We start from the raw sequence: 17,041 nt of genomic DNA on the forward strand, positions 1-17,041 counted from the left end.
CAATGGATGTGTCACGGTGAATTTGCATGAGCAGGCTTTGAGGGGAATGCTATGGCTTGGAGACGGAGATGGGGCGAGTTAGGCTAACAACCTTATCGCATTGGCATGTGTAAACCCTAGGGCTGTGGGACTGACTCACTCTGACTAGAACACTGGCATGTTAAAACCACTGCCTGGCTCGGTGTCAGTGTTGTTTGTGTAAGTGTCTGTGTGCTTGTATATGTGTTTGTCTGTCTCACTCTCTCTCCCTCTTTCTTCCAGGGAGGCCTGATCGCTCTCCTCCTCCTCATCCTCCTCTTCACACTGGTGCTGTACACCCGTCACCGCTGGTGCAAGCGCCGGCGCATCCCCCAGAAGAGCGCCAGCACCGAGGCCACCCATGAGATCCACTACATCCCCTCTGTGCTGCTGGGACCCCAGGGTAGGGACAGCTTCCGGGGGTCCCGCCAGCTACAGCACAGCTCTGTCATCGGCATGCCCATCCGGGAGACCCCCATCCTGGATGACTACGACTGTGATGAGGACGATCAGATGGGTCACACACACACCTCCACACCCAACCAGGTCCACAACCAGCTGATTGATGGGAAAGTCCAGGGCCTGGATGAGTATGGGCCCAGCCAGGGGACACACACCCACAACCAGCACACTGACAGCCTGAGGAAGGGGGAGGACAGCCTCCAACACAGTCTGGATAAAAGAGGTGGGTACCACTGTAGTATGTAACAGTCCACTGTAGTCCATTGACTAGACTAGAGAAAAGTCACAGTATTGTTGAGAGAATGAGAATATCCTATATTTCTGTTAAATATTTTTATTGAAAAGCAACAATTTTTGGTGACATCCTCAACCTAATAATCCCTATGCACTCCTTATATTTTACTTGGTTGCACCGCCTTTGGCCAAGATTGTGGGGCGGCAGGTAGCCTAGTGGTTAGAGGCAGGTAGCCTAGTGGTTAGAGGCAGGTAGCCTAGTGGTTAGAGGCAGGTAGCCTAGTGGTTAGAGGCAGGTAGCCTAGTGGTTAGAGGCAGGTAGCCTAGTGGTTAGAGGCAGGTAGCCTAGTGGTTAGGGGCGTTGGACTAGTAACTGAAGGGTTGCAAGATCGAATGTAAAAATCTGTTGTTCTGCCCCTGAACAAGGCACTGTTCCTAGGCTGTCATTGAAAATAAGAATTTGTTCTTAATTGACTTGCCTAGTTAAATGAAGGTGAAAGATGATTGCTGACAGCTGCTTCTTGTAGCCATCAATGAACTTGCTGCATCTTTTTACTGGAAGTTTGGCCCATACTTCAGCTGCAAACGGCTCTAATTTTGAATTATTTGTTGGGTGCCCTCCACCAAGTGCTGTTTCAAGAATATATTTATTATATTCTTGAATGCTTTATAGATGTTGCCATGTTTTTTTGGATGAGATTCAGATCTGGATTCAATAGTTGCCACTCGAGCAGTCTAGCGTTGTGTTTTGGGTCAATGGAAGAGCCACAACCTTTGACGAAGACCCAGTTTTTGGACACTGGGTTGAACATTTGACTCCAAATGATAATCTGCTGATAAATCTGATAATCTGCTGATAAATCTGATAATCTGCTGATAAATGATTTCTTGCACACGTTATAGAACCTTTCCCGTTTGATTGTAGGTAGGGTGTTCTTTTCTTTGAAAGCTTCATTTCGTTTTTGGTAAACATTAGAGCTGATTTGTATTCCCAAGAGCTCTTAAATCGATCCACAGAACATTTAGTCTTGTTTAGGTGGTTTCTTGTCTCTTTCAGCAGTGGGGTCTCCAATGACCAAATTAAGCATTTAAGGAAAAGAACACGCTCCCTACAATCAAACATTGGGGAGGTTAGATAATGCTGAGGGGTTGCTTTTCTGCCTCTTGTACTGGTGGCCTTGAACATGTGTAAGGCATCATGAAAGAATCAAATGATCAATGTTTTTGGAGGCAGGTTGGCATTTATTGGCATGAATCTTGCCCTGGAGGCAGCTCTGCAGAGTGGTCTCTTGCTGATTTTAAACCTCACCCGAACCTTGACTGTAACCTTAACCACACTGCTAACCCTAATGCCTAACTCTAACATTAAATTAAGACCAAAAAGCAACAAAAAATATATAAAAATCAGGAGTCTTTACGATATAGCCAATTTTGACTTTGCAGCCGGCCCATCTAGCAGAAATCACTTCCTTCTGCCTCCAGGGCAAGATTTTGACAAACATCAACCTGCTTTTTGGAGTCCAATGTTCAACCCAGGGTCCAAAAACAGGGTCAGCCAGCATTGAGTCCAGATCTAAAACCTAATTGAAAACCTATGGCGAGATCTGAAAACAGTATTTGATTGAGGGCACCCCTCAAACATTGCAGATTTGGAGCAGTTTGTAGCTGAAGAGTGGGCCAACTTCCAGGAGAAAGGTGCAGCAACCTCATTGATGGCTACAAAACGTTTTTGTTGTCTTGGCCAAAAGGCTGTGCAACCAAGTATTAGCTCCTGGTTGCTATAACTTTGTCCAAACCATTTGTTTTTCTTCTCTAAATTAAAATTGTAAACCAGCAAAATTGCTTCTGCAATGTTGAAAATCCAATAACAATGTGTGGAGACCAATTTTTGCTTCCAAGTTATTTTAGAAGAAATAAGGAGTATTTAAGAAAACTGCAAGGGTGGACACCTGCTCTTTCCATGACATAGACTGACTAGGTGAATCTAGGTGAAAGCTATGATCCCTTATTGATGTCACTTGTTAAATCCACTTCAATCAGTGTACTGTCAGTGGACTGTCCTGTTTGGCTCAGTTGGTAGAATATGGCACTTGCAACATGGCACAGGGTTGTGGGTTCGAAGCCCACGGGGGACCAGTATGGATGAAAGTGTATGCACTCTACTATAAGTCGCTCTGGATAAGAAATTCAGCTAAATGAGTTAAATGTATGAAGGGGAGGAGACAGGTTAAAGAAGGATTTTTAAGCCTTGAGACAATTGAGACATGGATTGTGTATGTGCCATTCAGAGGGTGAATGGGCATACAAAAGATTTAAGTGCCCTTGAAATGGGTATGGTACTAGGTGCCAGCTGCACTGGTTTGTGTGAAGAACTGCAACGCTGCAGGGTTTTTCACAGTTTCCCGTGTGTATCAAGAATGTTCCACTTCCCAAAGGACATCCAGCTGCCAACTTGACACAACTGTGGGAAGCATTGGCGTCAACATGGGCCATCATCCCTGTGGAACGCTTTCAAAACCTTGTAGAGTCCATGCCCTGATGTATTGAGGGGGGGGGGGGGGGGCACTATATGTTACACTTAAAATATTCTACACACAACTGAGTTTACCTATCACTGTTACTATTTTATGACTCAGATTAACTCAAAAAGTAGAAATCTACCAAAAGTATTATGTGTTTTCTTCTAACACTCCATCTCCATCCCCTTGGTAAATGCCATGTTAGAAAATGTATCCTGGGTGAATCTGTAATCCATAGTTTGTTTCCTTGTCTGGCCATAGCCATTGACCCTTCATCTGTCCGTCACCCACAAGTAATGACTACAAGTCCAGATGGAAGAGGTCATTGACATTGGTCTGGTCACTTACGAATGGGGGTTATTCGATGAGAAACTCATTGACCCTCGCTAAACACTGTCCAGTGTGTATACTCCTGGAAGAGGAGTCCTATATTATGGACTCAAAGCACTTATCTTTTTTTTTTTTGTTAGAACAAAGTGTTGAAAGAAAGTTAATTCTGGTGACTGCAGGTCACTCTAATAGCCGTAGATTACACTATCCACGTTGAACCCCAAACAGCACCTCAGGAATGTTCATCTTTAATAATTGAGGGATGGCAGATTGCAACGGCGGCTTTTTAGTCCGAACGCTATTCATGTCATGTTAAATTATGCATGACAAAGTTTAACATCTTGTTTCCTGGAGCTGCCCTCCTGTCTCTACTTGTATTTATCATTCAGCAAAAAGCAATTTATCCAAACTCTACTTCCTGAACCCACAACACTTCTCCCGGTGAGAAGAGAAGGATCAGGACACAGCCATACTTTAATTTAATGTTGTTTATTTATGTGATACATTTTCTTTTGGGAAAGGAACTTTGCATTATTCAGCTGTAGCAGAAAGGGTAACGCTTTAGTTATCCAAGTTTTCAGTGTCAATGGAGGGTGGTGTGCTCTGTCAAGCCAACAGCAGTAGGGCTAGATTGCTGTGCATAAGAGGGTCAAGTGTAATGCCACTGAAAATGTAATATCATTGAACATGTGCCTGGATATTTTTTTTTTTTAAATAGCAGTAAAATGTTTTCAAATGGCTTCAATGTTTGGCTTGATTGAATAATTTAAGGACTGATATTAAGAATCACAGGGAATTATTAGTTGCATGAAGAAATCATTGCATATGTTGATAATCAAATAATCAAATAGCACATTTTCTCTCATGTAACAGTGTTTTGAAAGTGCTATGTTAGGAATGTCCTTGGTCTAGTATAACACTATGCTACACTATACAGTGCATTCGGAAAGTATTCAGACCCCTTATCTTTTTCCACATTTTGTTACTTTACAGCCTTATTCTAAAATGGACTAGATGTTTTTTTTATCCTCATCAATCAACAGACAATACCCCATAATGACAAAGGGAAAACAGGTTTTTAGACATTTTTGCAAATGTATTACAAATGTAAAGACTAAAATATCACATTTACATAAGTATTCAGACCCTTTACTCAGTACTTTGTTGAAGCACCTTTGGCAGCGATTTCAGCCTTGAGTTTTCTTGGGTATGACCTTACATGCTTGGCACACCTGTATTTGGGGTGTTTCTCCCATTCTTCTCTGCAGATCCTCTCAAGCTCTGTCAGGTTGGATGGGGAACGTCACTGCACAGCTATTTTCAGGTTTCTCCAGAGATGTTTGATCGGGTTTAGGTCCAGGCTCTGGCTGGGCCAGTCAAGGACATTCAGAAACTTGTCCCAAAGCCACTCCTGCGTTGTCTTGGCTGTGTGCTTAGGGTTGTTGTCCTGTTGGAAGGTCAACCTTGGCCCCAGTCTGAGGTCCTGAGCACTCTGGAGCAGGTTTTCATCAAGAATCTCTCCGTACTTTTCTCTGTTCATCTTTCCCTCGATCCTGACTAGTCTCCGAGTCCCTGCTGCTGAAAAACATCCCCACAGCATGCCGCTACCACCACCATGCTTCACCATAGGGATAGTGCCAGGTTTCCTCCAGACGTGACGCTTGGCATTCAGGCCAAATATTTAAATCTTGGGCCATTCGACCAGAGAATCTTGTTTCTCATGGTCTGCGAGTCTTTAGGTGCCTTTTTGCAAACTCCAAGCAGGCTGTCATGTGTCTTTTACTGACGAGTGGCTTCCGTCTGGCCACTCTAGCATAAAGTCATGATTGTTGGAGTGCTGCAGAGATGGTTGTCCATCGGGGGACCAACTCCATATTAATGCACATGATTTTTGAATCAGATGATCAACGAGCAGATGTCCACATACTTTTGGTCATGTAGTGTATAATATCTCCCCCCAGATTTTGCTTAATGATGCTCCGTATATATCTCAAAGCGATACAGACAATCCTTTTCCTTGAATAAATCATTAAGTGGATCCTCTTGGCGCAGGTTCAGCGCCGCGTAAACACATCCACCATACGGCCGGCTAGCTTGCATAAGTAATCGCCTCAATTAATTCAAAGCTGGGGATATTTGCATCATGACCTTGTGTGTGACATTTTTTACTCTGTGGAAATCAACAGGGGGGGGGATTTCTTTCTTTTTTCGGCTCTGTCTTTTTTGCTGCTATCTTTTTGGGCTGAATTAAATACCCATGAACAAAGATAAAACACTTGCATTGTCTAGTGCCATCTTGTTCCAAAAACAAACAAACTCCTGACACTTGAAACCTGCTCTGAGAGATTAGCCTTGCCACTCTCCCCATTTTCCCTTCATTCTCCATCTTCTCATTTCGCAGCCAGTAAAATAAAACAAGGTCTTCAAGCTTGGCCTGTTTATAAACTGCAGAAAAATGTAATTTAATCGTGCAACAAGGAGACAGGTTGGAGGTTAATTCAGTTTGACTCCCCTGAGAGAGAGACTGAGAGGGAGAGCGACAGAAGAGAGGAGAGATGGAAGAATGCTGGTATTGGCTGCTTTTATAAACCTGTCCTTATGTTAATCACTAGCTGTAAGGTATTGTCACCACACAATGGGGTGAGCAGCTACAGGGCACAGGCTACTAAGGGGAGGTCTGGGACACTGGTTTTAATTGACATCAAAGGCTCTTCATAGGGAGAAAAATACTTGTCGTCTCCTTGTCATTCTGTGCATAATGGATTTTAGAATAGAATTTGTGCTAGTTAGTTTAGATTTGTTTCCCCTTAGGCTGTATTTGAAAGTGTAAAGACTTTTCAGGCGTATAATTTATATCTAGATATAGCCCTTAACTGGGGCTTGGAGTTTTCCATGGTCAGGTGACAATGTAGGACAAACTCCTGGCCCTAAATACTGAAGCGTCCTTCTCCCATAACACCAACCTCCAAGCATGTCTAATAATGAGCCATTTACAACAATCATTTATGTGGATGCTTTCACCCACTCTCCCCTACAAAGCCATATAATTTGAATACAGAGCCGATTAACTCTCTCTACCTGTTATCAGCGCACCTCCCAAAGGTCTCCAAATACCAGGCGTTTCTTTATCTGTCTGTCTCAGCTGACAGATGACCTCATTCTCAGCCCGCTGAATAGCCCTATCTGGAGGCATTATGGCGCGTGCCTCACAGGTTCCTATGTGTGGCTGAATCTTTACTCAGGGCCTCCAAACAAATTAGGCCTGTCATGTGGTTATTCAGTGGGGCCCTGGTGCACTGGGCACATGGTGGGCAGCGGTGTTCCATAAATCAGGTGCCACATACTCAGCACCGTGCCAAGGACCTCGTTGAGCATGTGACGGCCTCTAGGACCGCAATTTCCATCAGCCCCCAATGGCACCCATCTCTCCCCCCTCCAGTGAGGACCACCCTTTGCTCTTAATGTACTTGAGATGTTTCCGCCACTTACGTTACATCACTTGCAATTAAAGCCATCCGCTTGCCTACACTGAATTAGTTGATTAATTTCTAACCAGAAATAAGAACCAGAATATCACAGTTTATTGGCTCTGTGAATTATCGTGGCAGTGGCAAAACACTTTTCAATTATCATTTTTTTCTTCTTGTTTATTTACATTCCCTCTCGTATTGAATCATGTTGTTTGCTCTGCACCAAGATAACATTTCAGAAAATTCGTAATTGAGCTGTGTGTACTGAAGAGGATAAAATCAAATATAATTGTATTTGTCACATGTGCCGAATACAACAGGTGTAGACTTTACCGTGAAATGCTAACTATGATAATGGCGCTGGAGGGGATGTCTGCTGTTTTACGGGCTCCTAACCAACTGTGCTTTTTTGTTTGTTTTTTCACATTGTTTGTAACTCATGTTTTACATAATGTTGCTGCTACCGTCTCTTATGACCGAAAATAGATTTTAGACATCAAACAGCGATTAATCACCTCGAACTGGACAAAGATTTTTTCCTTAATGAGTCCAACGTGTAGGATATACTTTTTCAAAACGAGGCCCAAATCCCCGTCATCCGTGTGAAGAAAAGACTGAGATAAGGGGAAGGAGAGTGGGGTGCCTTGTAAGAATTTGCCGACAAGTAGGTTAACTACCACTACCCACCATGTTATTGGCCAATGTGCAATCATTGGAAAACAAACTGGACAATCTATATTTAAGAATATCCTACCAACGGGACATTAAAAACTGTAACATCTTATGTTTCACCGAGATGTGGCTAAACGACGACACAGATAATATATAGCTGGCTGGCTTCTCTGTGCATCGGCAGGATGAGAACAAGACGAGGGGTGGGGGTGTGTGTATGTTTGTCAATAACTGCTGGTGCGCGATGTCTAATATTAAAGAAGTCTCGAGGTATTGCTTGCCTGAGGTAGACTATCTAATGATAAGCTCTAGACCACACTATCTACCAAGAGAGTACTCATCTATATTATTCGTAGCCATCTATTTACCACCACAAACCGATGCTGGCACTAAAACCGCACTCAAGCTGTAAAAGGCCATAAGCAAACACTTAAACATAAATAAATGTTTACCTCATTTCTACCAGCATGTCACATGTGCAACCAGAGAAAAAAAAACTCTAGACCACCTTTACTTCACACACAGAGATGCATACAAAGCTCTCCCTCTATTTGGCAAATCTGACCATAATTCTATCCTCCTGATTCCTGGTTACAAGCAAAAACTAACGCAGGAAGTACCAGTGACTCGCTCGCTCAGACTCGGATGCTACGTTCCAGGACTGTTTTGCTAGCACAGACTGGAAGCACAGACGTTCCAGGATTCATCCAATGGCATTGAGGAGTATAGCACCTCAGTCACCGACTTCATCAACATGTGCATCGATGACGTCGTCCCCACAGTGACCATACGTACATATCCCAACCAGAAGACATAGATTACAGGCAATATCCGTACCGAGCTAAAGTCTAGAGCTGTCGCTTTCATGGAGCGGGATACTAATCCGGATGCTTTAAAAAAATCCTGCTATGACCTCAGACAAACCCTCAAACAGGCAAAGCGTCAATACAGGACTACGATTGAATCCTACTTTCCCCCGGCTCTGATGCTCATCTGATGTGGCAGGGCTTGAAAACTATTACGGACTACAAAGGGAAACCCAACCGTGAGCTGCCCAGTGACGCAAGCCTACCAGATGAGCTAAATGCCTTTTATGCTAGCTTCGAGGCAAGCATGCATGAGAGCACTAGCTGTTCAAGATGACTGTGTGATCACGCTCTCCGTAGCCGATGTGAGCAAGACCTTTAAACAGGTCAACATTCACAAAGCCGTGGGGCCAGACGGATTACCAGGACGAGCGGACCAACTTGAAAAATGTCAGTAAAGAATTTTCAACCTGTCCCTGACCGAGTCTGTAATACCTACATGTTTCAAACAGACCACCATAGTCCCTGTGCCCGAGAAAGCAACGGTAACCTTCCTAAATGATTACCGCCCCGTAGCACTCACGTCGGTAGCCATGAAGTGCTTTGAAAGGCTGGTCGTGACTCACATCAACACCATCATGCCGGAAACCCTTGACCCACTCCAATTCGCATACCGCCCCAACAGATCCACAGATGACGCAATCTCAATCGCACTCCACACTGCCCTTTCCCACCTGGACAACAGGAACACCTCTGTGATAATGCTGTTCATTGAATACAGCTCAGCTTTCAACACCCTGGGACTAAACACCAACCTCTGCAACTGGATCCTGGACTTCCTGATGGGCTGCCCCAAAGTGGTAAGGGTAGGCAACAATACATCTGCCACGCTGATCCTCAACACTGGGCCCCTCAGGGGTGTGTGTTCTTAGTCCCCTCCTGTACTCCCTCTTCATCCACAACTGCTGGCCAAGCATGACTCCAACACCATCATTAAGTTTGCTGATGACACAGAGGTAGGCCTGATCACCGACAACGATGAGACAGCCTATATGGAGGAGGTCAGAGACCTGGCAGTGTGCTGCCAGGACAACAACCTCTCCCTCAATGTGAGAAAGATAAAGGAGCTGATCGTGGGCCACAGGAAAAGGAGGGCTGAACAGTGCAGCGGGTCGAGAGTTTAAAGTTCCTTGGTGTCCACATCACCAATGAACTGTCATGGTCCAAACACACCAAGACAGTTGTGAAGAGGGCACGGCAACACCTTTGTGCCCTCAGGAGACTGAAAAGATTTGGCATGGGTCCCCAGATCCTCAAAAAGTTATACATCTGCACCGTGTTAGTGTGTGATTAGAGTCCAGTGGGTGTCCATAGAGTCAGTGCAAGAGTCAGTGCATAAAAGGGTCAATGCAAATAGTCCTGGTAGCCCTTTGATTAACAGTTCAGTACACTTATGGCTTGGGGGTATAAGCTGTTAAGGAGACTTTTGGTCCTCGACTTGGTGCTCCGCACCACTAGCAACTTGCGATCGAGGGTGGTGCAGTTGCCATACCAAGCAGGGATGCAGCCAGTCAAGATGCTCTCAATGGTGTAGCTGTATAACTTTTTGAGGACATGAGGGTCCATAAAGTGGCGTTGTCGTGCCTTCTTCACGACTGTTCTGGTGTGAAACACAGAGGAAGTTGAAGCTCTCACCCCGCTCCTCTACAGCCCTGTTGATGTGGATGGGGGGCCTGCTCATCCCACCGTTTCCCGTAGTCCACGATCAGCTCTTTTGTTTTGCTGACATTGAGGGAGAGGTTGTTATCCTGGCGGCACACTGCCAGTTCCCTGACCTCCGTGTAGGCTGTCTCATCATCGTCGGTGACGAGGCCTACCACGTCGTGTAGTCAGCAAACTTGATGATGGTGTTGGAGTTCTGCGTGGCCACACTGTCATGGGTGAACAGGGAGTACATGAGGGGACTAATTTACTCCCTGTGAGGCCACCATGTTGAGGGTCAGCCTGGCAGATGTGTTGTTACCTACCCTCACCACCTGGGGGTAGCCAATCAGAAAGTCCAGGATCCAGTTGCAGAGGGAGGTGTTCAGTCCAGGGTCCCAAGATTGGTAATGAGCTCGGAGGGATATGTGTCAGGGTGTATACTGTACACCAGGAAAGAGCATTCTGTCCTTTATATCCCACCCAATGTACATTCACCCATTGCAGAGCAACGCTGGCCACTTGTACAGGGACTTCCTGACGAGTCAGTTACCCAGGCTCCGTGGGACTTCACAAACACTGCTAATTGCAGCTTGGCTGGGCCCCTGTCTGATGCGTTCGCTGCCTGTCAAGTGAAATAACTTCCCTGGCTTGTATTATCTCAACAGGTGGTCCCTTTTGAAATGATGGCTGAAACTGTGAGGAGCATTACACATAGTTACACACACAAACGTTCATGCATACATACAGTTTACACAAGTAAATAAATTAACATAAAACTCCCACAACTACAAATAAATAGATTGAGAGAGTGAGAGTGAGAGTGAGAGAGAGAGAGAGAGACAGTCATGTCATGTCCTCAGATCTCATGGAAGATCAAGTAAACAAAACATCCCCAGTCCGCAGGTTTATATTCTCATCATGATGTCTATCTTGCATCATCTTCTTAAACTGTAGACAAATGGGCCATGAATCATACATTGATGTCAACAGGAGAATTGCACTCACTGGGGAATTTCACATCAATGGGGGTTTGACACGAATGTCACAAACAAGGATATGTTTCCTGTCGTATATCCATGCCTTCAGGGTAGCAGGTCATAAACTTCCACACTACCCACTGCAATCTCCACATACAACAAACCAGAACATTTATATCAAAGATAGACACATATTTTCTCTAACCTCATTTTTTATCAAAGGGAAAATGCCTGGTTTGCTTTCTCTCATTTCAATCGTTTTGGCACACCGATTAAGGCAACAGGTGGATGTACTCTCCAAAATAGCCCTGTATCATTTTCTGTTATCATACAAATGATCTGGCGCTAACTCCTGATTATATTGGGTTATTTAGGCTAGATTTAATTTCCTGCCCTTAGAAAATTGCTTATGCAGTTCTCCAGCTGGCTAATGTATGCCTTTCAGATACATTATAGCCACTCTTTCCACTTCTCTTGTCTCAACATTTCCTAAAGCACGGTCCCAAAAAAGGCTGTAACTGCCTGAGGCGCAGCGTTAACTTAAACCGCATTTTAGGTTTCACATTGTATTTCATAACATTGGAAGATATTCATGTAATATCTATTGGTATCCAAAGTTCAGAACATGTACAGTATGTCTAATCCAAAAGCTTGTAACAACGCAATTCAAGGCATTTATTGTTTAGTGGTCTAATAAGGTTTTGATTGGTAAAAAGCTCAACCTGGGTTAGGCTGACCCAGCTCTTATGAACAAATGACTTGCTACTATACAAACCACCCCACACTAAAGACTCCCGAGTGGATATGTTAAGGCAAGCCTTCCCCTTTTACAGCTTACAGAGAAAATTGAGGATATTATTGAATGCTAGCATTAGTCTTTAGAATATATGACTTCAACCAATTCAATGAACAAGATTCTCTATCTTTGGGGACTGAAAATAGCATCCATCCATCCATCCATCCATGGCCCAGCTTGTATCAATCAGTATTTCTCAGTGCTGCCTCCAGTGTCACACACTGAGCTTTCTAATGAATCTTGTCTCTGTGGCGATGCCAGTCGTATGCCATAAGTGACAATGGCTGGCTGATTTGTAGCGTCCCTGATGGCAGGGTTAATGCCTTTATCACCTGCCGTTAGTTTGTCACCAGTTATCAACCAGCACTGGCGTGGTGTTTACATTGATGAGGGGAATAAAAGGAGAGAAATGAAGAGTGAACGGAGGAAACACAGCCGTAAATGCCCATCCGCAGCTCCCTTGGAGCGGCCCGGGTGAATTCAGGCCTCATCGCCTGGATTTACGGTGAGTTAATTGCTCCGTTTTCCTATCTACGTTATTGTTTGGCCTCTGTACCTACAATAACAGCAATTTATGTTCAATGATGTCTCCCAACATAAACAAAATGTATTGGTGTCGAATCAGATGGCGATGGCATTGGAAAATGTATCCTCTGGTAAGACACAACACAAAAAAGAACAGGACAGAACATTGGCTCTATGTCCTCAATCTAACAATTACCCCAGATGCTCTGGAGGAGATCTGGCCACGGCCACAAAGAAAATCAGGACCTCACTATGACAAGCCTGGCCAATTAACATGGATAATGGTGCTCAGTAGTCCTATCCGACACACTCATTCCCCATCTGTGTGTGGGTAAGACCGGTGAGGTGGGGACAGTTGAGAGCACGCCTGCATTAAGGCAGACGTAGGCCATTTGCATGAAAGTTGAAAGGCCATCCGATTCACCACCGACTCAACTGTTCCCCCTCCCTCCCCAATGCCTAAGATGATAGGGATGGAACGGGTAGGGTCGCATTGATTGGCTTTCTGCTAATTGAAAGAATTGGGCAGATTAACTAAGGCTTCAGCTTCATTTGTCATGGCTGCTTTGTATGCCGCTGCACTTATTTGGTAACCACTGATTTAAATGGGATGTTGAGAAGAATCCAGTGTTTCACACAAAGCATCAAAGTGTCCCTTTGATCACTGCGGTTGTCCTTTTATATTGCCACAGCTTTAAGCAAATAGTGTCATCCGCATCGAGTGGCTAACTTAAACTGATAGAAAGCAATTCATTTTGCTCAGCTGAGTTTTTCTGTATGACTTTGATGATTGAAATGCCTCAGTTTCCTTTTATTTTTCTTGAATTTGCAGTTAATCTGGATAATTTCACATTGAGGACCTAAATTAACCCTACACCTAGTCCTTGTGAAATACTCATAAAAATAAGATATAGGTGGGCTGGCCCCCCCATCTACCTCTGTCCCAAACGTTCACATAAAGTTGTTGTTTACTATTAACAGCACTTTTCTCTAGACTCCATGTCTCTGTATCAGTACTCAGTACACTCTACCTGTCTGTGTCTGGAACCTCTGCAAACAATCCATCCACCCCATTAACATTGAATGAAGCGGACCCCCCCCCCCATTTCTCCCTCTTTTATGTATTATTCATCATGGTACATGTTAAACTGCACGTTTTGTTATTAAATAATGGGAATTCTCTGTGACCTTCTCTGGAAATGTAACATTGTCTCACAACTGTGCACTCTATTGTTGGCTGGCCATGACATTATTAGAGACCAACACGTAGAAACAGAATGAATAGAACCAATATTAGTCTATGTCCAAGAGAAGGTCTACGTTCTCTTGGATATAGCCCTACCATTATTGTTGATTGTGAATGTGTGATGCACAAAACATTGCAAAATATGTTGGTCAGTGATTGTGTTTGTGCGGCCATCATGGAACGTTCTATACACATTCCATGTTTAAACCCACTAACATGGCCACTGTGGCGGCATGCAATCTATGCATGCTATTGATTCCAAATTGCTTTCCGTCCCTTTCAATTCATTTTCTATGGATCGGGCTTGGGCTCTGTGGCCTTGTCAGGGCTGATGCTGTCAGAGTGCTCTACTAGGCTTCACACTAACAGTACATCATATAAACCAGTAGTCTTTAGCTGTCTTGTAATACTTGTAAAATAATATTTGTTCTATTCATTCTATTTCTATGTGTTGGCCTCACGAGTTTCATGACCTGTGACGCGACTCGGACTCGACCAGTGAATACTTTGTTGTCAGAAAGTCTTTCTCCTTTGCATAATTCAACATGCTAACTACAACAGCAAATATAGCAGATAGGTACTGTATTGGCAGTCTAGCCTTACTTCATTTTACAGTATACCATACAAAAGCTTCAAAGATTGTTGAACCCCAGCTCTTAGCACTAGAAAGGGACTTGTGACTCGACTTGTGTGTTCAGACAGTAGTCATTTGCTGATAGGCTAAGTTAGTTGTCATATTAACGACAGGCTGATTGGTGGTGGTGCTTGTGCTTCCTCTCACTCATAAGTTGTTGTTTAGCAAACTAAGGTGACAACAATGTCTGCCATGGAAGTTTCCCAGTTGTTATGAATTTTCTAAATCATAGTGTAAGAACACTTTTAAAGCCTCAAAGGATAAGGTGATCCAACTTTCAAAACAAGTCAATTTTGGCTAGCCACAACAGTCAACAAGTTAGCTAGCTGTTTAGCTTGCTAGCACACTCACTAATTTGTTTGTAAACAATTAGAAAGCTAGTTAGTTCCCACATGTTCTTATTGAACTGTCAAGAAGGTAGCTAGCAAGCAACGAATTATGCCAAATACTGTTCAGACACAAGTCACATGGCCTAGAATTAGATGTATTTCCAAAACGCTATGTCCACACATTTTTTTCACACTTGTGTTTTTTAATCAGAAATTATTGCTTAGTGGTACCTTCATGTGTTTGCAAAATATTACTGTGCTCATATTTGTTAATCATCGATTTTTGTTAATGTGAATTTCAATGTGTTTTATTGCAAAATGCTATATATCCGTTGTTTAGCTGGAATGGAATGTTTGTATCCTGTATATTTGATTGTGATATGTGGTTGTCTCACCTAGCTATCTTAAGATGAATTCACCAACTAAGCTGCTCTGGATAAGAGCATCTGCTAAACAACTCAAATGTAAATTGTAAATGTTTTACATACATATCTCATATTACTGTATTGAATTATTTATTAAAAAAAATATATATATATATATTGATGTCACATGTATCATTTGTACAGTTCTTTATTAAAAATGTAGTTATTTGTTGCATTTGACTGTGTAAAACATAGCAGTACTACTTATTTATCTCAGAGTGAGGCGTATATATAGTGTTTTGCAAAAAACATGATTATTTGTCTCTCTGAAATGAAACCATCAAGTGGTAGATTTTAAACAAATACATGTCTGTAATTGAACAACCCCATGCCATGATTAGATAGTGAAAAAACACACTAATCTCTTTCATAAGGTCTTTAAACAATAAAAGCTCATTTACCAGCATTTCTGAAAATGGATATATAGCGTTTTGGAAATAAACTCTTCAAATGATCTCATCAGTCACTGTACTTGGCCCAGCTGTTCATTTGATGCTCATTGAGCTTTATAAAAGTTATGTTACACTGGGGATTGCTGCTGTTGTGATTGATCGAAATTGATGCTGTTAAGAAAGTCTCCGTGCTGTGGAATCCTGGCCTGTCATATTGCAGTCTGAGATGGAGAGATATGTACAGTAGGTTTATGGGATATGTGTCTTTCAATTGCAAAGATTAATGCATTAAAGCAAATGTTATTTTGTGATTTATCGGCCTTGTTTTCACACAAGCACAACTCCTTTTAACACTTCTCACTCACACACACACACAAACATACTTACACCCTTGTGGCAGTATTGTTTTTATGCTGCAGTCATTTTGAATTTCTGAGTCTTTTGCATACTTTTTCTCAGAGCCATGTTGTGTGCGTGTGTGTGTTCCCATATGTGAATTACCATAATGAAAGCACATCGCGGTAAATTGGCCTTGAGTGAGTACAGTAGAGTTAGAGAGATGCCCTGGTGAAACAACAATAAAGTAGGGGAAGTTTATTTTAACTCCCAACCATTTGTCAAAGTGAAGGTTTACAACCCTGATTGGATATTAATCAAAGTGTTGCCCTGAGCTGCCGAAGAGGTGCCAAGTTTGGCAGCCATTTTTCTCTACTGATGTCACATTAGATGGGGTGGTACTATTTGCTCACTTGCAGTCATAGAAGTTAATGGGAGGTCTCTTATGCACGATAATGCCAAACGATTAGGTTTTACTGTTATTGAGATGGTGGAGGTGATGATGATGATAATAATGATTATGGGATATATATGATATGTGTTGATCTAAAGGCATATTGATATCGCTCTCTCAGCTGTTGAGTGTCTACAATAACCGCATGTCAAGAACACAGAGATGGGTTCTAGTATGACTCATCACACCTAAACTTCCCCAGAGGACTCAACTACAGCACAGTACAGTGAGCAACTGGAACACAGGAGGGGCACAAAATGGACGCTTTACTGACTCCACATGCCCTTATTTGGTCTACTTCATTTAGCAATATTATACATGATGAGCTTTTCTCTAAATGTATTAATCCTATGACAGCAGATCAATACATTCCTCTCTCATTGTGTCAAAAGAGAGATAATAGTGGTTCTTTAGAATGGAGTCACAGGGAGGAGAAAGGCTCGGCACCTGAGGATTCTACTCTCTTTTTTTCTCTCCACCTTCATCTCTCTCTTTCAGTCTGTTTCCTTCTCTGTGTATCTGCCTCACACACACAACACTGAATGAGACTTGCTGTAGACAAGCTATTGTATTTGTTATTGTTGTGTAGAGTGGTCGAGGAGAGAGTCTGAAGCTGTTTCTTTTACTCCTCCAGCCTATTCACTCAATATGCAATTGAGGAAAATCATTATAATTTATGGCACATTCCATTAACTGAATTATCTCAGAGTGT

The 17,041-nt window shown here is 42.9% G+C and overlaps 1 protein-coding gene across 2 annotated transcripts in view; it reads left to right on the forward strand.

Annotated features, from left to right (window-relative positions):
• The window catches only part of LOC139543999 (astrotactin-2-like), a 450,311-nt gene that overhangs the window by 106,453 nt on the left and 326,817 nt on the right, over positions 1-17,041 (forward strand). The window contains exon 3 of one of the 2 annotated variants that reach the window (XM_071350635.1): positions 262-535. In XM_071350635.1, coding sequence (XP_071206736.1) covers positions 262-535 — 274 coding nt within the window. Of the gene's footprint in view, positions 1-261; positions 704-17,041 lie in introns of both variants that reach the window. The other variant, XM_071350634.1, reaches the window with a different exon arrangement.

This window comes from Salvelinus alpinus, chromosome 18, assembly GCF_045679555.1.
Source record: "Salvelinus alpinus chromosome 18, SLU_Salpinus.1, whole genome shotgun sequence".
NCBI classification, from domain to species: Eukaryota; Metazoa; Chordata; class Actinopteri; order Salmoniformes; family Salmonidae; genus Salvelinus; species Salvelinus alpinus.